Source organism: Carya illinoinensis, chromosome 7 (assembly GCF_018687715.1).
Source record: "Carya illinoinensis cultivar Pawnee chromosome 7, C.illinoinensisPawnee_v1, whole genome shotgun sequence".
Taxonomy (NCBI): domain Eukaryota; kingdom Viridiplantae; phylum Streptophyta; class Magnoliopsida; order Fagales; family Juglandaceae; genus Carya; species Carya illinoinensis.
In genome coordinates this window covers 26986862-27005442 of record NC_056758.1, presented here as the reverse complement: position 1 = coordinate 27005442, position 18581 = coordinate 26986862, and the positions used below count along the sequence as shown (strand labels likewise).

At 37.5% G+C, this 18581-nt stretch overlaps 2 protein-coding genes and 1 long non-coding RNA gene across 5 annotated transcripts; 2 read left to right on the top strand and 1 right to left on the bottom strand.

Annotated features, from left to right (window-relative positions):
- Positions 1-4812, top strand: LOC122315878 (BTB/POZ and MATH domain-containing protein 2-like). Its single transcript, XM_043132163.1, has 4 exons — positions 1-649; positions 1275-1623; positions 1943-2219; positions 4339-4812. Exons 1-4 carry the CDS (start codon positions 216-218, stop codon positions 4515-4517), a joined length of 1239 nt encoding a protein of 412 aa, XP_042988097.1. The 5' UTR covers positions 1-215; the 3' UTR covers positions 4518-4812.
- Positions 4813-6796: 1984 nt separating this feature from the next.
- LOC122315881 lies at positions 6797-11753 on the bottom strand. 3 transcript variants are annotated; one of them, XR_006244189.1, is made up of 5 exons: positions 11613-11753; positions 9955-10029; positions 9587-9890; positions 7259-9500; positions 6797-7149 (listed from the first exon to the last, which is right to left on the bottom strand). It is a non-coding gene; the product is annotated as an uncharacterized LOC122315881 (long non-coding RNA). The 3 variants fall into 3 exon arrangements; XR_006244188.1 differs by having other exon boundaries at positions 9587-10029; XR_006244187.1 differs by lacking the exon at positions 9955-10029 and having other exon boundaries at positions 11613-11749.
- Positions 11754-12221: 468 nt separating this feature from the next.
- On the top strand, positions 12222-18020 carry LOC122315879 (BTB/POZ and MATH domain-containing protein 2-like). Its single transcript, XM_043132164.1, has 4 exons — positions 12222-12655; positions 13585-13933; positions 14287-14563; positions 17650-18020. Exons 1-4 carry the CDS (start codon positions 12222-12224, stop codon positions 17826-17828), a joined length of 1239 nt encoding a protein of 412 aa, XP_042988098.1. The 3' UTR covers positions 17829-18020.
- The last annotated feature ends 561 nt before the right edge of the window (positions 18021-18581 follow it).

Sequence of the window (18581 nt, the reverse complement as noted above, 5' to 3'; positions counted from 1 at the left end):
CACAAAATTCTCAGAATCGAGAAAATAACCCGAGATTTTCTCACCAAACATTCGCTTTCCCGAGAAAATTTTCCGGCTCTATCGAGTCTAAAGCTAAAGTCTAATTCATCCCCCCTCAATTTCCTCCGCCGGCCCCTGGATACATCCCTTCCCTTTGTATTTCTTCAGCTTTTGATACGTTTTATTTTTTTGGATCTATTTCTCGTGGCTTGGGGATGGGAAAGGTTCTTAGAGAAAGCCCCAATTCGAGGCCGTCTTTTTCTTATTCTTCTTCCTCTTCTTCTCCCTCGCCTTCCACGACGACATCGACGTCCATCACCGAGACCGTGAACGGCTCTCACCAGTTTAAGATCTCGGGGTACTCGCTCTCCAAGGGGATGGGGATCGGGAAGTATATGGCCTCCGATACCTTCGTCGTCGGCGGCTACTCGTGGGCGATCTACTTCTACCCCGATGGGAAGAGCGTTGAGGACAATGCCGCCTACGTATCGCTATTCATCGCGCTGGCCAGCGAAGGGACCGACGTCAGGGCGCTCTTCGAATTGACGCTCTTCGACCAGAGCGGCAAGGAGAGGCACAAGGTGCACACCCACTTCGGGAGGACTCCGGACAGTGGACCCTATACGCTCAAATATCGCGGTAGCATGTGGTAGGTTTTTCTATTTTTAGATTTCTGGATTATAGTCATGATGATGATGATTGTCGTGTTCAAATATTTCAAGACGTCGTTTTTTGGTTCGTCGATTGTTTTAATTAAAAATACGCCCTGAACGAGCAATTACCAAGCTTGGGGCATGATTACGATTCTTCTTTTTTGCATTTTTCGGAAGTTTGAAATATGTTGAGATGTCGAAGCGGGTGGTATACTGGATTAATTTGATAGGTTACGAATTGTATTGACCTTGTTATTTTTTGAAATAAGATTGTTAGTGACAGAATCTCTTCTTGTGCGTCCAAAGACGTAATTTTTCTTTGAAAATTGTACAGAATTTATGTGAATTATTTGAATCGACAAAGCCTTTATCCAACATGATTGAGCTTTTAATGCTTATTTATAATTCTTGGGATAGATATATTATTTAATTAAACTTGTAAAAAAGTAGTGGTATCATAAAATTTGTTGTGTTTGGCTTTATTTGAGCTAGGCACGAGAATAATAGAAGCCAGCGATGATTCATTTTAGGTGCCTACATTGCTCCTGCACACTGTTTCATGTAATTGAACTGGTTTTGGTAGGTTAAGTACTGTATAAAGGGTTTCTTTGGATGTTGCAGGGGTTACAAGCGGTTTTTCAAAAGAACTGGTCTAGAGACATCCGACTACCTGAAAGATGATTGCCTTTCAGTTCACTGTAGCGTTGGTGTTGTGAGATCATATACAGAGGGGCCTAAGATCTACTCCATAGCACCACCACCTTCTAGCATTGGTCAACATTTTGGGAAACTACTAGAAAGTGGAAAGGGAACGGATGTGAGTTTTGAAGTTGATGGGGAAACTTTTGCCGCTCATAAGTTGGTACTTGCAGCTCGTTCGCCTGTGTTCAGGGCTCAACTTCTTGGTCCAATGAGGGATCAGAATTCCCAGTGTATAAAGGTTGAAGACATGGAGGCTCCTGTTTTTAAGGTTCAAAACAATACTCTTCTATTTTGGGTCCATTTTGTGTATAGCTAACGTTGCATAGGTGTCAATGTGGGTGCAATCTCTGTTAAATTAACAGTAATGACTGTTTGCACTATTGTTTTTCCTTAAGAATCATTTTCCAATATTTCCCTCTCTTTACTTTTTTTTTTTTTTGTGGCATGGATGCATATCACCTTTCTTGTGGCATCCATTTGACACTTCGCTAGACAAATATAATATAGAAGCCTCACTCAGTTGTTGGGTTGGTCAATGATGTGCACAGAATTTAATTCCATTTGTGCCTTTATATGTACTTATGCAGACTTTGCTTCATTTTATATACTGGGACTCTCTACCTGACATGCAAGAGCTTACTGGTTTGAATTCAAAATGGGCTTCTACTTTGATGGCTCAGCATCTGCTTGCAGCAGCAGATCGGTATGGCCTTGAAAGACTCAGGGTGTTATGTGAGGCCAAACTTTGTGAAGGTGTCGCAATAAACACAGTAGCGACGACGTTAGCTTTGGCGGAGCAGCATCACTGTTTCCAGCTGAAAGCTGTGTGTCTCAAATTTGTTGCAATGCTTGAAAATCTGAGAGGTAAGTTTTTTCTTTCTTATTGTTCTGGGAACTTTGTAAAAGAAGAATTGTTAAAATCCAGAGGCCCTATATTTAAAGATAAAAGAAAAAGAAAAGCATTCAGAGGTCCTACTTTGTACTTAAGAACAACAGCGATTAGATGTTTATGCTGTTAGTGTGTTTTCAGGGTGTATGATTGTTAGAAATTGGGTTATGCAGTGGAAAAGAGATAGATGGCTTAGGAATTTGAAATAAAAATGGAAGGGGAGGAAAGGATTTGAAGCCAACTTATGGTGGGGGAGGGCAAAAAGTAGAGGCTATTTTGGTGTTGTGAGCACTTACCTGAAAATGTTATTATTATTTTATTTGTTTGCTTTTGGTGCTCATTGATGGGAAAAGGGCTAGAGTTTTTATCATAGGAGTGAAAAATCAAGTTGGGATTGTGGGGTTCTCATTGATGGTTGGATTTGCCGGAAATTACAGAGAAAAATGATGGAATCATAGCCAACAAGAAAACTTCTGGACATTGCCCCTAGATTTCTTAAATTGTACCTATGATTTCCTTGGCATCACATTTTGCAGAAGGATTGCATCCCACAAATCTCAAAGAAACCTTTGTCATTCCAAAATTTAAGATACTCTCTGTTGAATACAAATGCTTTATCTATATAACTCTATGGTGAGTACTTTACACTAGTAAGTGGACTTAATAGGCTTTGATTATTTAGCCAACCGATCAATCAACATAAGCCACAATGAAAATATCAATAACTTAATAGAAAAAAAAAAGAGAGGATTTAATAGACAAAAACTGTTGCTCTTGTTCAGAAGTCCAAATTACGTAAATGCTCATGACTCCTAAAATTAATGAAAATGTTTTAAGTAAAAATGCGTTTTGGCTGCTTGCATTATTTCTCTGGTTGGAGAAAATTGTCCTCAATTTTTGAAATGCTGTAGTGAGAATACTCTTGGTTTCTTGAATTTCAACGTTAAATAAAAGGCTGAACTGATAATTGGAATTTTGACATATGTCAGCTGCCACATTGTCTACTTCTTTGGCTACAACATTAAGAACAATGCTGTAGAAAATCTCAGTTCATTTGGTTGCTTATTAAGCTGCAATAGGGACTGACTGGAATCTGATTTGTCAAATTCTTCTGCCAAAACAGTGCATTCAACCTCTTTCCTTGGTTCTCATGTTCATTCTTCTTTTTGTCAAGCAGTTTGGGATCTTTCTTTCCAATTATACATGGCATATTTGACATTCTAGCAGCTGTATCGCCTCTTGTTGGAGGTTTAGGTTGCTTAGTTGCTTGCTGAAGCTTTCCACAAGCTTTTGTCTTACATTGTGATGCTATTCTGGAAACTCATCACTCAGACAGTTCTAGCTTTTAAGTTTGCTTTCTTGCAAGTTCATTTCTCTGTTTAAGCTTGCAAATTGTTTCCTCCACTTAATTGTCAGATCTCTAAATTTATTTTATTTTCTTCCACACGATAATAGCTTTCTGTAGATTAGAAAGCTCTACTAGAGACGTTTTCTTTTGACTCACCCTTTGATTGAACAATAATTATATGCTCACATTCATTTTTTGCATATTTGATTGTTAACTCATCAACTTTCTAGCACAAGCATTAGCAATTGATCACCTTGAGGAAAAACTCTCATTATTAAGCATCTCTTGAAGCATTTTTCCTTTAAGATGCATCTTCAGCTCTCTCTACTGCATTACTATAGCTGTGTAGGATCTTCCACAATGTGGAAATATAGGGGCGTACTGATTGATATCTAATGGACTTTGGATAAAGATCTCAAGAAATCAAATGTAATTTAGAATAGCAGCAACATGAGTTTATTAGAATAAGAAGATTGTAGAGTTTTGGTGAAAAGATGGAGGTCCCGATGATCTAAAGTTGCAGAATTTTTATAAAAGCAATGGATTTTGGGGTTTTAGAATGTTAGGGTTTTGCAGTGTAAAAGTGATAGATAATGAAAGGTTCGATGTCAAATTATGGTGAGAGAATTGATAAGTATAGATATAATCAACTGGATTCCAATTATTTCGATGAGTATTCTTTGTCTTGGGATTTTTCTCTGAATGTTTGGCTGCTTCTGATTATTATCGGATTTTTTTTTTCACAGCCGTGATGCAGACAGATGGGTTTGAATACTTGAAGCAGAGCTGCCCCTCTGTCCTTACAGAACTCTTGGAGTACGTGGGTAGAGTTAGTGAACACTCCGTCATTGTATGCAGGCATGGGAATGAAGCTATCCTCGATGGCAGTGACGTGCATGGTAGGCGGGTGAAGCAAAGACTGTAGTGCGCAGGTTTCCACAATTCTTTGTAGCCAAAGGAAAAAAAAAAGAAAAAAAGGAGGACAATAACGTTTTCTAGGGATTAGAAACAATTTGCTAGCTTCCGGTTTTCATATCTGTAAGCGAATGTAAATTGAGATGTGCATTTGTTGTCCAATTTTAGCTCGTAATTTGTAAGCCTTATCGTGTAGTTTGCCACTTCCACTTCCTCCCTCTCCATGATCAAACTGTGTAATGCTTTTCTTCCTGTGTTTTTTAGTACCACTTTTTTGTGTATTTAACCCCAAATTTTTTGGATTATTGTTGTGTGTTTTGTCGTCATGAGATTCAGTTGTGTTACACATTTTTTAGTCCCAATCAAAGCCATTGATTCTTATTTATTTATTTTTGTTTTTATCCCGAGCTGTTTGAGCAAAGAGCAACAACAAAAGAGAAGAGGTGTTGGGAAAATCGGTAATGCAGGAACAACGAAGAAAATTCCACCACATTGGTCACCAGATCTCAGATTTGAATGGGTTCATGTCCTCCTCCATTTTTCTTGTGTACAGATGAATGCCATGACGTTCCTTTTATGAGAATTCATTTTTGGCCACAGGATTTTATCCAGATCTGTCCATGGTTCCACAAAAAATAAAAAATAAAATAAAAAAGGTTCTTAACTCGTTGAATAATTGGTGTAAACAATAAATGGGTTTCACAGAATTAACGAAGTATTCTTGTAATGATATGTCCAAAACACGATTTAAATGCAAATTATCACTCCATGTAATGTCCCCTTGGTGGCTTATAAGCTCCTTTAAAATATGAATAATGTTACCTGTAACGTCATTAATGTAATACTATCCGTTTTTGATGTAATAAGAAATGGATTGCAGTCTTATTTATTAATTAAGTGAAAATACGACCATATATGAGTAAATGAGGTGGAAAGATAAGAGAGACAATAACCAGCATCGTCTCTTGTTCAGTAATGACATTTTCTCTCAATGCTAAATGCTCGTCCTTTATCATGAATATTCAGATAAACTGAGTTTACAAGGACTGGTATTATTTGACTTGTCCAGTCGACTGTTTTTCATTGCTTGATGAGTTTGACCTTTGTTTGGATTATTGGCAGCATAAAGGCACCGGGTGTCGTGCGTCATGGTAATGGGTTGATGGATTTGTTTTAATTTTCTGGTTTTAGCTTTATTTGACTTGTCCAGTTGAATGCTTTTTCATTACTTGATGGATAGGTTAAACTGAGTTTAACCTTTGTTTTGATTATTGGCAGGTTAAAGGCATTTAGTGTTGTGTGTCATGGATACGAGATGTTAGATAATTTTTACATTTCAGGTTTGAGCTTTATTTTTTCGTGGCCAAACTCACTCAATGTCATTAGAACTGGTGTTGTAATTCATTCTGATAGACTTAGAATGACATCACTTGTCTTCATCTTCTCTTATTAACCGAACTTCGAGAAACTACCCAATGTGCATCTGCGGACAGAAAGCTCCACTTAGAATATCAAATATGTCAAGAAATCTATGATAATCATTTTTTGGGTGTTCAAAATATAATACGAAGGTAAAACATATTTTCATTATTATGACATTTAATGAGTTTTTAGATCATTTTGATATTTAAGATACTAGTTGCTTGTTTGTGTATAATTAGGGATTACCATACTGTAAGTATTACAAATGGGCAGATAGTAGTAAAGACAGAGAGAATGGACTTGTAAAGATAGAAGCTGAATTATTAAAAAATGAGGAAGAGAGAGAGAGAGAGAGAGAGAGAGAGAGAGAGAGAGTGAAAAGGGAGTTGTAAGTCTATAATGAACAAGTCGTAATTCAAAGGCAACAAATAGACATTCGATGTGAATGCATTATACTTAATGTGTATTGGGTCATTACAATATTAATGTAATTGTACTTTATACAATCAAAGTGACAATCTCACTTAATTGAAACTTTATATGGCGTATATTGGGGACTAATTGGAATGTTATTATGTATCATGGAACCTTTTGTTTTGGAACCTTGTTATGTATTATGGAACCTTTTGTCAAATTTACATGTGTTGACAATCCTCATCTATGTTAAAGCCACTTTCTAAGATATTTACTGAAACCTCTTAGTCCATGTATGATGCATAGGGAAATCTTTTGTTGCGACAGCTCTGTATGAAGCTTAGGGTCTTTTTGGTTTTCGACACTATCTCACATAGAAAATTGCACTCTCAAAAGTTCGTATCCCCTAAATGGAAAAGAAATACAAAGTCAATGTCCAGGAGCAGAAGAATATACAATCAAAATTACCATCTCACATTCAAGGTTCATATCTTTATAAACCGACATCAACCAATCTGATAGCACTTCACGATTAGAAGCTGTCAAATACAAAAGCACATCCACATCTATCAATCTAATACTAATATAAAATCTCACCCACGTCTATTCAAATGAACTCTAAAATATTTTTTACAGCCCATGAAGCAAATGTAAAGTCCAAACCACACACTACATAGGAAAAACAATTAATATTGTTTTACAGCCCAAGAAGGATTTTTACATAAATTAATAGTTCTATATCCCTAAATGCTTCGCTTGGCTCTTGGTTGCTATACTTGTAATTTCACCAACACTTGTACCTTAATCTGCAGTGTTAAGATATTGCAATTAGCAAAATTGGATGACCAAATAAATCAACTGCTAACTTAAATGAACAAATTTATACATTTTAAGTACATTTTTAAGGATACATACCAATGATAACAAAACCAAAATCCCCAACTACAGCTCCGACTGTGTCCCATCCCCTTTATTTGGCTGTATTCCATTTACCTCTGCCTGTATTCCATCCATCCCAAGTTGTATCTGTGAAGATAATATAGCGTAACATAATAGCAAGAAACATTAGACCTCGTTCATGAGATAGACCTCGTTCGTAGCTGTAGTTTTATCTATAGTTGTAATTGCAACGTTGGAACAAGTTTGGATTGGTGGCTTGTTCGTGAGATAGACCTCGTTCATTGCATACAACTTATTAATCATATCTTGAGTATGTTCATCATATGAAGCTGCATTTGTTGCGATGTTGTCTCATATCTTCATTATATGTGAATATCTGCTCACTTCTGGCCTTGCATCAGCTATGTCATAGCTACTACTTATCAGGGTGTATTTTCTTTTTATATCCTTCCTCCATCGGTCCAATATGTACTTATCGGGCAGTGAACGAACTCAGTTAGCCCTTAAAATGACTAATACATGTCTACACAATATACTTGTCATCTCAAACAATCCGCATGAACACTTAACCTTGCACTTAGCCCCATTAAAGTATACAGAATGGGTAACCTCTTTGATGAAATCATCAACACAGACTTCATCTTCTACATGGTATGTTGCAATTACACCATCCTTTTGTTGTAGAACTGGAAGACAACTAAGTATCCCTATTACTTCTTGTTGAACTTCTCTAAATTTAGAATTCGTGTACAACTCTTGAAATATCTTCTTGAGTGGGGAGGTAGATACGACTGGGATTGTGACATTGAATGAGTGGAAGTCTGCCCCATTTTCATTCTCAATCTTCTTCTTCAATGCATTATTGAATTGATCGACAAACTCTTTTAAATCTGTCCTAGCATGAACATACTCATCGAAAAAAGCATTCATGTTCTCGCTTTGTTGGGTTATACTCATTCCAGCCCAAAAAAAATCTTTTAGGAATACCGGTGCCCAATAGGTACGCATAGTGTATAATGATTGCAACCAGGCATTTTCCTGCAAGTTATACGTCGTAATTAACACATTCCAACATTTTTCAAACTCCTCAATGGTCTGAGAGTTATACACACACTTGAGCAACTGATTTTTCAACTCGGTTTTGTATGCACTGTGAGAATCCAACTTCTTAGGTACTTTTTTTAGGATGTGCCACAAGCAAAATCTATGTTGGCTTTTTGGAAAGACAACAGCAATCACATTTTTCATTGTTCTATCTTAATCTGTGATAATAGTCTTCGGGGTTTTACCATCCATACAATTCAACCAAGTTTCAAACAACTATATAAACGTTTCAGTATCCTCACTAGAGATCAATCCTGTTCCCAAAACAATTGATTGACCATGGTGATTTACACCTACAAACGATGCAAAAGGCATCCCCTATCTGTTTTTCAAATACGTGGTGTCGAATGTGATGACATCGCCAAAATATTTGTACACTACCCTACTTTGTGCATCTGCCCAGAAAACATTCCTCAACTTGCCATCATCATCCAAATCCATTAGTGCAAAAAATCTATCATTCTTATATTGCATCCTAGCAAAATACTCACGAAGGGCTCCAACACCACCTTTCCCAAGTTGAAGGTGACGTGCCTTATTCATTCGGATCCCCGCCTGATTATTTGTATCTAAGACTCTCTTTACAGACTTACTCACTTCCCTATTGTAGCAAAAGAACTTTGATTTTTATGGACTTAGGTCATGATTGTGCTCATTGTGTACACTCAACACTTCCAACATCCCATCAATAAACTTAGCATTTATCTTTGCCTTACAGTTTGTCTTTGATGTCGGATGTGGTCTTGCAACATTTGATGTCTGGTTCCTTGCCTTCCCTCCACGGGCACAACCTAGTGTGACATATCTAAGAGTCCCATCCTCACACCTCTTACTCCTTTGCGTCATTACTCCAAAACAACATTGTTTCCCATATCTCTTATAATAAGAAAGTAATTCTTTTTCAGATTTAAACACCATTCCCAACTTTGGCTCCTCAATGCTATCGCCCCCCCTCAATATGCACTATATTCTGTGTTCCAGACTTATCATCATCTTTGGATTCAATAGTATTAGGAACGGAGGGCGTAGACAAACTTTCAACCTTCCAAGAGTCAGGTGTGGCTTTTTGAATTTGTACCACATGGCTTGAACTTGCGGAGTGTAAACCAATCGAAGGGTTAACTGATGAGTGAAATGGGGGCAGAAGATTTCCCTGCTTACACCCACAAAACAAATCCATGTTTTAAATCGATTAGAAACATAGTGAAAAATAAGCGCACTACTTAATAACCTTATTACCTGACTAGTCCATGCAGATGGGTTGGCATCAGGACGAGGAACAAATAGTGGTAACCACGCATGTGGCATTGGTGGATGGCAACCATGCATATAGTTTGAGAAATCCGGATAAAATGGTATTGGTATCACCTAACATATAAAGCAATAATGACTATGAAACAAAGATGTAGTAATATAAATATAGACATTATTAGAACAGTCAAATGAACTTGATTTAATATTCACTTCACTTCGGTTGCTGGATTGGTTGACGGATTTGCAGTAGGAGGTGTTGAGAAAGGTGGAAAAATGGTCTTGGTATCACCTATGGAACAAAACCAATTATGATAATGAATAAAAACTGAATTTTAACTTCAATTAATGAATACCTAAGTTGATGGATTTGTTGCTAGATCTACAATAGGAGGTGTTATAGGAGATGTGTTCTCCTTGCCTTTCTCCATCTAGAGAATAATTTAATGGACTTTTATAACATTAAAAACCATCTTAAACCAACCAGAAAAAATAAAACATATAATTCAAAACAAATCCAACTTCATTGAAGAAAGTCACAAGAACTAATGTAATGATGGGATTTTATGTGAACTCACTAGGAGATCTGATGATCACCAAAAATATTGAAGAAAGTGTCTATTATAAGATTACTGCATGCCAACAGGAACCGAAGCCGCCACTCGCTATCTCCAACTTGGGTGATAAAAGAGAATGGCATATCACTGCATCATGTTTACCTTTTGTTTTTGTTGGTCCTCTTTCTTTATACTTTTGGCTGTATGAGCATATTTAGCTCTTTCAAAAAACTAAAAGTGCATATACTCAATTTATTGAAAGTGGGGGGCTACCAAATGGTGGGTCCAAAGTCCAAATTACTACTTTTGGAGTGGATTGATATGCCTACAGCAGAGTAATAACCTTATAATATTCAAATAAAATCACAATAGCCAGTTGAGAAGAACATTAACTATTTTTGGGCTATATCAGTACATGAGAAAGATAGCACCTTAATTAAATATTTATGTCTCATACCAACGCTATCTCAGGCTTTGACTCCCTCTGTAAGAGTCATACAAAGATAGCACCTTAATTAATTGTGCAGCTGCTTAGGGACAACCTCACCTTGAGGACTTATAACCTCCCAGAGGATGGAGGTGATCAGAATAATGAGAAAAAGTTTGAACTTATAACTAGCCATCTATTTTCTTGTACACAGAGCAAGAGATGATCGGAATAATGAGCAAAAGTTTTGCAAACAAGATCAACATTAATCGAATTCCCTGAATTCGTTGCTAATTCTAACATCAAAATGACAATTAACATGGTACAGGTCTTGAGTGGATAAATGATAAATAATTACATGTACGTACACATAAAGGCCGGAATCAGGGATTATGTACATGAAAAGCAATTAAAATGTTTTGCATGTAGCTATCTCAATGTCACTCTAATGTGGATGAGAGGGAGCAGTCGCTGAAAGTGATGGAATAGAGACACACATATATAGGGGTAGAGAAAATATTGAGAGCAGCCACTATTTATCACTGTAATATTGTACTCCTAGGGTGGTGGTGCCCAATTGCGCGCCTATATATGATCATCATCAATCATTTTCTTTTCTCAAAGAAAATGTGCCTCAGATCCCACTTTTCCCTTACCTTCTTTAATCAATTGGATTATTAGATCTTCAGGAATAAAATAAATTGATTATTAGATCTTCAGGAATAAAATAAATTGAGTATCGAAAGTAAAATGCACTGAAACTTTGCCATCACATCCTTACCAACTGGATATATATCAATAGGATACTACTTTGATTTCCCTTGATAATTCATTGAAAACTTAAAACATTTGCTTTTAAACTATTTTTTTGATTAAATAAATTTCTGGACGGAGCAAAGCCAATTTTTTTTGTAAGAAAAGGTTGAAGATTTAATATTCACTGCTTAGGCTGGGAAGATTCCTAGTAAAACCGGTACCATGAAAGCTCAAAACCATACAAGAACAAACTCAGTGGGGGAAATGAAAGCACCTATCAAAGACGACGCCGAGGAGTTCACGTGAGTGGCGGAGCCGCGGAGGAGTGCAGCCGACCTTCAGGATCTGACACTTAGGACTTAGGAGGTGGGTCGCGGAGGAGACCGGCCAATCTGCAGCGGAGGGAGGAACGAAAGCACCAACCAAAAACGGCGAAATGGAGCACGAAGATGGAATTTGGGGACAGACGAAAATGGCTTCTTCTTCTTGCACTGGAACGTAGACGAAGGGGAGCGATGTTTTTCTTCTTCTCTTCGTGTTTTTCTTTTTCTATTTTGTTTTGTTTATTTTTTATTTTTATAAAAAAAAGCGCTGACATGGCAGCACATGGGCGGAATTCGTCAGCCAAAACGCCTGTACCTAGACGGATTGTTCTTTTAAATACCCACGAAATTCTCAGCTTCGGGAAAATTTCCCGAGATTTTCTCACCAAACATTCGCTTTCCTGAGAAAATTTCCCGGCTGCATCGAGTCTAAGCTATAGTCTAATTCATTCCCGGCCCCCTCAATTTCCTTCGCCAGCCACTAGATATATCTCTTCCTTTTCTTCAGCTTTTGATACTAGGTTTTATTTTTTTGGATCCGATTCTCTTGGCTCTTGGGGATGGGAAAGGTTCTCAGAGAAAGTCCCAATTCCAGGCCGTCTTTTTCTTATTCTTCTTCCTCTTCTTCTCCTTCGCCTTCCACTACGACATCGACGTCCATCTCCGAGACCGTGAACGGCTCTCACCAGTTCAAGATCTCGGGGTACTCGCTCTCCAAGGGGATGGGAATCGGGAAGTATATGGCCTCCGACACCTTCGTCGTCGGCGGCTACTCGTGGGCGATCTATTTCTACCCCGATGGGAAGAGCGTTGAAGACAATGCCACCTACGTTTCTCTCTTCATCGCGCTGGCCAGCGAAGGGACCGACGTCAGGGCGCTCTTCGAATTGACGCTCTTCGACCAGAGCGGCAAGGAGAGGCACAAGGTGCACACCCACTTCGGGAGGACTCCGGACAGTGGACCCTATACGCTCAAATATCGCGGTAGCATGTGGTAGGTTTTTCTGATTTTAGATTTCTTGATCATCGTCATGATGATGATGATGATTGCTGATGAGCCTCGTGTTCAAATATTGCAAGCTGTGTATTTTGGCTCATAGATTGTTTTAATTAAAAATATGTTATGAACGAGCAATTACCAAGCTTAAGGAATATATACGATTCTTCTTCCGTCTTTTGGAATTCTTTAATGATGTTGGGATGTCGAAGTGGGTAGTTTTCTGAATTAATTTTATAGGTTATGAGTTGTATTGGCGTCGTTTTCATTTTTCCAAATAAAATTGTCAGTGACAAAATCTCTTCTTGTTAGTGCAACGATGTAATTTTTCTTCGAACATTATACACAATTTATTTAAATTATATGACTCCGAGAAAGCCTTTATCCCAAATATTTGGAGTTGGCTACTGGGGCAATTTTCCCAATTAATACTTAATGAATTTTCTTTCTTTTCCGCCACTTAGACATACCATGAACATAAGATTGACGAATTGTTATAAGGTATGAAGCAATGATCATCTATTATTGGAGTCAGAAACTTCTAGAGAGCTGAGGATGCAGACAACGGCTCAGCAAACATGTTAGATCAGATGGACTTAGACTTTCTTATTATGCTATTTTTGCTATAAATGGTACTACACGATAGCTTTCCTAATTCATTGAATTTTTGGAGTACATATGCCGAGTCTTTTAACGCTTATTTATAATTCATTGGATGGATGTTTTATTTGCTTGTGAAAAAGTAGTGTTCTTATAAAATTTTTATGTTTAGATTTATTTTGAGCTAGGCAGGAGTATATTAGAAGCCAGCGATTATTCATTTTAGGTGTCTACATTGCGCCTGTACACTGTTTGATGTCATTGAACTGATTTTGTCGGTTAAGTGGAAAGTACTGTATAATGGGTTTCTTTGTTGGATGCTGCAGGGGCTACAAGCGGTTTTTCAAAAGAAATGCTCTAGAGACATCCGACTACCTCAAAGATGATTGCCTTTCGGTTCACTGTAGCGTTGGTGTTGTGAGATCATATACAGAGGGGCCTAAGATTTACTCCATTGCACCACCACCTTCTAGCATTGGTCAACATTTTGGGAAACTACTAGAAAGTGGAAAGGGAACGGATGTGAATTTCGAAGTTGACGGTGAAACTTTTGCAGCTCATAAGTTGGTACTTGCAGCTCGTTCACCTGTGTTTAGGGCTCAACTTGTTGGTCCAATGAGGGACCAGAATACCCAGGGTATAAAAGTTGAAGACATGGAGGCTCCTGTTTTTAAGGTTCAAAGAATCAAAACAATACTTTTCTATTTTGGGTCCATTTTATGTAGTCAATGTTGCTTAGGTGTCAATGTGGCTGTACTCTCTGTTAAACTGCCAGTAATGACTGTTTGCACTATTGTTATTTTCCGTAATAATAATTTTCCAATATTTTCATCTACTTTTACTTTTTGCGAGGCATGGATGTGTATTACCATTCTTGCAGCATCCATTTCACTTTTCACTAGACAAATATAATATAGCACTCTTTAGACAAATATAATATAGCACTCTTTTCAAAACCCCATTCGTTGGGTTGGTCAATGATGCAGACACAATTTAATTCCCGTTTTGACTTGCTTGCCCTTATGCAGACTTTGCTTCATTTTATATACTGGGACTCTCTACCTGACATGCAAGAGCTTACTGGTTTGAATTCAAAATGGGCTTCTACTTTGATGGCTCAGCATCTGCTTGCAGCAGCTGATCGGTATGGCCTTGAAAGACTCAGGGTGCTATGTGAGGCCAAACTTTGTGAAGGTGTCGCAATAAACACAGTAGCAACGACATTAGCTTTGGCGGAGCAGCATCACTGTTTCCAGCTGAAAGCTGTGTGTCTCAAATTTGTTGCAATGCTTGAAAATCTGAGAGGTGAGTTTTTTCATTCTTATTGTTCTTGGAAATTTATAAATGAAGAATTGTAACAAGCCAGTATTTATAAGCAAAAATAAAAAAATAATAAAAAAAATAAAAAAATAAAAAAATAAAGAAAAACATCCAGAGGTCCTACTTTGTAATTAAGGACAGCAGCGATTTGATGTTTGATGGTGTCAGTGTGTTTTCAGGGTTTATGATGATTAGAACTAGAGTTCTGTGGTGGAAAAGAGATAGGTAAAGAGTCAAAGACTAAGGGGTTGTTTGGATAGAGAGATAGATGAGATGGCTTTAGGTGGAAGTTGAATAAAATATTGTTAGAATTTTATTTTTTAATATTATTATTGTTTTGGGATTTGAAAAAGTTAAATTGTTTATTATATTTTGCGTGGAATTTGATAAAGTTGTAATGATGAGTTGAGATGAGATGGTTTCTCAATCCAAACGGCCCCTAAGGAATTTGAAATAAAAAGGGAAGGGAAGGGAAAAGGATTTGGAGTCAACTTATGGTGGGAGAGGGCAAAAAAGTAGAGGCTGTTTTGGTGTTCTGAGCACTAACCTGAGAATGTTATTCTTATTTTCTGTTTGGTTTGGGTGCTCATTAATGGGAAATGGACTAGAGTTTTTATCTTTGGAGTGAAAAATCAAGGTGGAATGATGAGGTTTGAAGGTTGGATGACTTGTCGGAAATTAAAAGAGAAAAAGGATTGAATCATAGCTAATAAGAAAAGCCTCTGGACATTGCCCTTATATTTCCTAGATTATTCCTATGATTTCCTTGGCATCATACTTTGGAGAACATCTCACAAGTCACAAATCCTAAAGAATACTTTGTTGTTTTGAAATTTAAGATACTCTTCCTTGAATGCATTGTACTTGGGCAACGTCTGTTTTTTCCTTTATTTTATAAAATTTTATCTTGCAAAATAAAAAAAAGGAAAGGTACTCTCCCTTCAGTAGGAAAGTTTTATCTTATATAGCTCCATGACGAGCGCTTTACACTAATAAGTGGACTTAATAGTCTTTGATTATTAAGTGGACCAAATAACCGGCATAACCTCCCATGAAAATCTCAATAACATGATAGAATCCAAAAAAGAGATCTAGTAGAAAAAAATTGTAGCTCATTTTTCATAGTGGAATTTTTGAAAATGCTCATGACTATTTAAGTTAGTGAAAATAGTAATATAAAACTGGCCTTTGGCTGCCTGCATCATTCTTCTCTGGTTGGAGAAAATTTTCTGGAAGTTTTAAAATGTTGGATAGAGAATACTCTTGGTTTCTCTTTTTTGATAAGTTCAAAAAAAAAAAAAAAAAAAAAAGAAACCGAGTTATTCTCTTGGTTTCTTGAATTTCAACATCAAATAAAAGGCTGAACTGGTAGTTGGAATTTTCAGGAATGAAAAAATCAATGGCGTGCATGTTTTGAATAGGCAGTGCATTTTTTGTTTGTTTTACTACCTGAACTTGGTATTAATCTCCAAGTTGTCCCCATTTCTAGTTTTTTAGTCACTTGTTCCCCCATTTTTCTGTCTATTTCTTACTGCACTAACTGTGAAGAATTTAGAACCTTCTTTTGGCACTACCTGACACTTGTCAGCTGCCACATCCTTTTTTTCTTTGGCTAAACGTTAGAGCAGTGTTGTAGAAAATCTCAGGTCGTTTAGTTGCTTATTATGGCACAATAGGGGACCGACTGGAATCTGATTTGTCAATTTCTTCTGCCAAAACAGTGCATTCTGAATCAACATCTTTTCCTGTCTCATGTTCAAACTTCATTTTGTCCAGCAATTTGGGATCTTTCTTTCCAATGATATATGGCATATTTGACATTCTAGCAGTTGTGCCAAATCTTGTTGGCTGTTTAGGTAGTTTAGCTTGCTGAAGCTTTCCACAAACTTTTGTCTCACATGGTTCTTTCTTACCTATCGGAAAAAAGTCTCACATTATGATACTGTTCTGGAAACTCAATTCATACTTCTTGTTACTCAAACTTTATTCCAGACAGTTCTAGCTTTTTAGCTTGCTTTCTTGTTAGTTCTGTGTTTAGGCTTGAAAACTGTTTCCTCCAATTTATTTCCAGATCTCTAAATTGGTGATTTTCTTCCACACAATAATAGCTACCTGGACATAAGAAAACTTAATGGATACATTTTCTTTTGACTTTCAAATCTCAACTGACCCTTGGATTGAGCAATTATTATATGCTCACCTTGGGTAAAAACTCTCATTATTAAGCATCTCTTGAAGTCTGTCTTGAAGCATTTTTTCTTTACGATGCATCTGCAGCTCTTTCTACCACATATAAATGCGTAGAATCTTCCACAATTTGGAAATGTAGGGGTGTAACTGGCTGATATCTAATGGACTCAGGATAAAGATCCCACCCGTGGGTAGCCCAAGTGGTAAGGGCGAACTTGTGTGCATGAGCCCCATGTCAAAGGGTGAACTTGTGTGCATGAGCCCCATGTCATAGGTTTGATTCTCCTTGGGATCAAACTGCAATTTTAGTGGGAGGTTATGGCGATGGGTTGCTGCTAGTCTCCCCAGGGGTTTAGGTTTCATGGGTGAGTCCTAAGAGCTCTACCGTGGGTTAGTCATCACAAAAAAGAAAAAAAAAGGAAGATCTCAAGAAATCAAATGTAATTTAGAATAGCAGCAACTTGAGTTTTTTAGAATAAGTGATTGTATAGTTATGGTGAAAAGATTGAGGTCTTGATGTTCTATAGTTACAGAATTCTTTTGGAAGCAATGGATTTTGGGGTTTTAGATTGTTAGGGTTAGGGTTTTGTGGTGGGGAGGAGAGATAAGGACTAGGGATTTGGAGTTTCAAAAGGAAAGGTATGGAATGGATTTGATGCCAACTTATGGTTAGAGTGGAAAAATCAGAGGCTTTTCTAGTGCTGTGAACATAATCCAAGAACAGTCTTTTAATGTTCTTGGAGTGTATGACATTTTAGGAATTTAGATATAATCAACTGGTTTTCCAAAGTATTTTGGTGATTATTCCTTGTAATGTTTTGGAATTTTTCTCTGAATATTTGGCTGCTGTTGATCGTTATCATTTTTTTTTTTTTTGACAGCTGTGATGCAGACAGATGGTTTTGAATACTTAAAGCAGAGCTGCCCCTCTGTCCTGACAGAACTCTTGGAGTATGTGGCTAGAGTTAGCGAACACTCTGTCATTGTATGCAGGCATGGGAATGAAGCTATCCTCGATGGCAGCGACGTGAATGGTAGGCGGGTGAAGCAAAGACTATAGTTAGCAGGTTTCCACAATTCTTTGTAGCCAAAGAAAGAAAGAAAGAAAGAAAGAAAATGACAATAACGTTTTCTAGATTAGAAACAATTTGCTAGCTTTCGGTTTTCATATCTTAAGCGAATGTAAATCGAGATGTTCATTTGTTGTCCCATTTTAGCTCCTAATGTGTATGCCTCCTTTTGTAGTCTGCCACTTCCTCTCCCTCCTTGCTCAAACTCTGTAATGGATTTTTTTTTTTTTTTTGGTCTTTTAGTTAAACTTTTTTGTGTATTTAACCTCAATTTTTTTGGATTACTGCTGTCTGTTTGGTTGCCATGCATTAAGTTCTGCTAGGCATTAGTCCCAAAGCTATTGCTTCTTATTTATTTTTTGTTTTTTTTCCTAACTGTTTGAGCAACCCCTGTTACAAAATAAGTGCTGGTCATGTCAAAACAAGTAGCCGTTCCAACTTCCAAAGGAGCAACATCAAGGGAGGACGAGTTGGGAAATTGAGTAGGGCAGGAACAATGAAGAAAACTCCACCTTATTTAGGGCTGCTACAAGCCCTATACAGGGTGGGTAGCTGATCTTCCTAGCCCCAACCCCGGCACCCGCTTGGGCGGGGCCAGGTTTTCGGCCTTGCCACTTGGCCCCACTATATGCAGGTGGGTGGCCATGCTTGGCTAGCCGGGTGGGTGGATTTGCCCATGCCTGTCTGGGCACCCGTGGACTTTAATGAGCTCAAAACTTTTTTTGAAGTCCAAAAATGTTTTA

Bases quoted from the DNA above. Each gene is read 5' to 3' on its own strand.
- LOC122315878 (XM_043132163.1), top strand. From the start codon at position 216: ATGGGAAAGGTTCTTAGAGAAAGCCCCAATTCGAGGCCGTCTTTTTCT. The intron at 650-1,274 runs GTAGGTTTTTCT...TGGATGTTGCAG, and splicing joins AAATATCGCGGTAGCATGTG to GGGTTACAAGCGGTTTTTCA. The intron at 2,220-4,338 runs GTAAGTTTTTTC...TTTTTTTCACAG, and splicing joins AATGCTTGAAAATCTGAGAG to CCGTGATGCAGACAGATGGG.
- LOC122315879 (XM_043132164.1), top strand. From the start codon at position 12,222: ATGGGAAAGGTTCTCAGAGAAAGTCCCAATTCCAGGCCGTCTTTTTCT. The intron at 12,656-13,584 runs GTAGGTTTTTCT...TGGATGCTGCAG, and splicing joins AAATATCGCGGTAGCATGTG to GGGCTACAAGCGGTTTTTCA. The intron at 13,934-14,286 runs GTTCAAAGAATC...GCCCTTATGCAG, and splicing joins TGGAGGCTCCTGTTTTTAAG to ACTTTGCTTCATTTTATATA.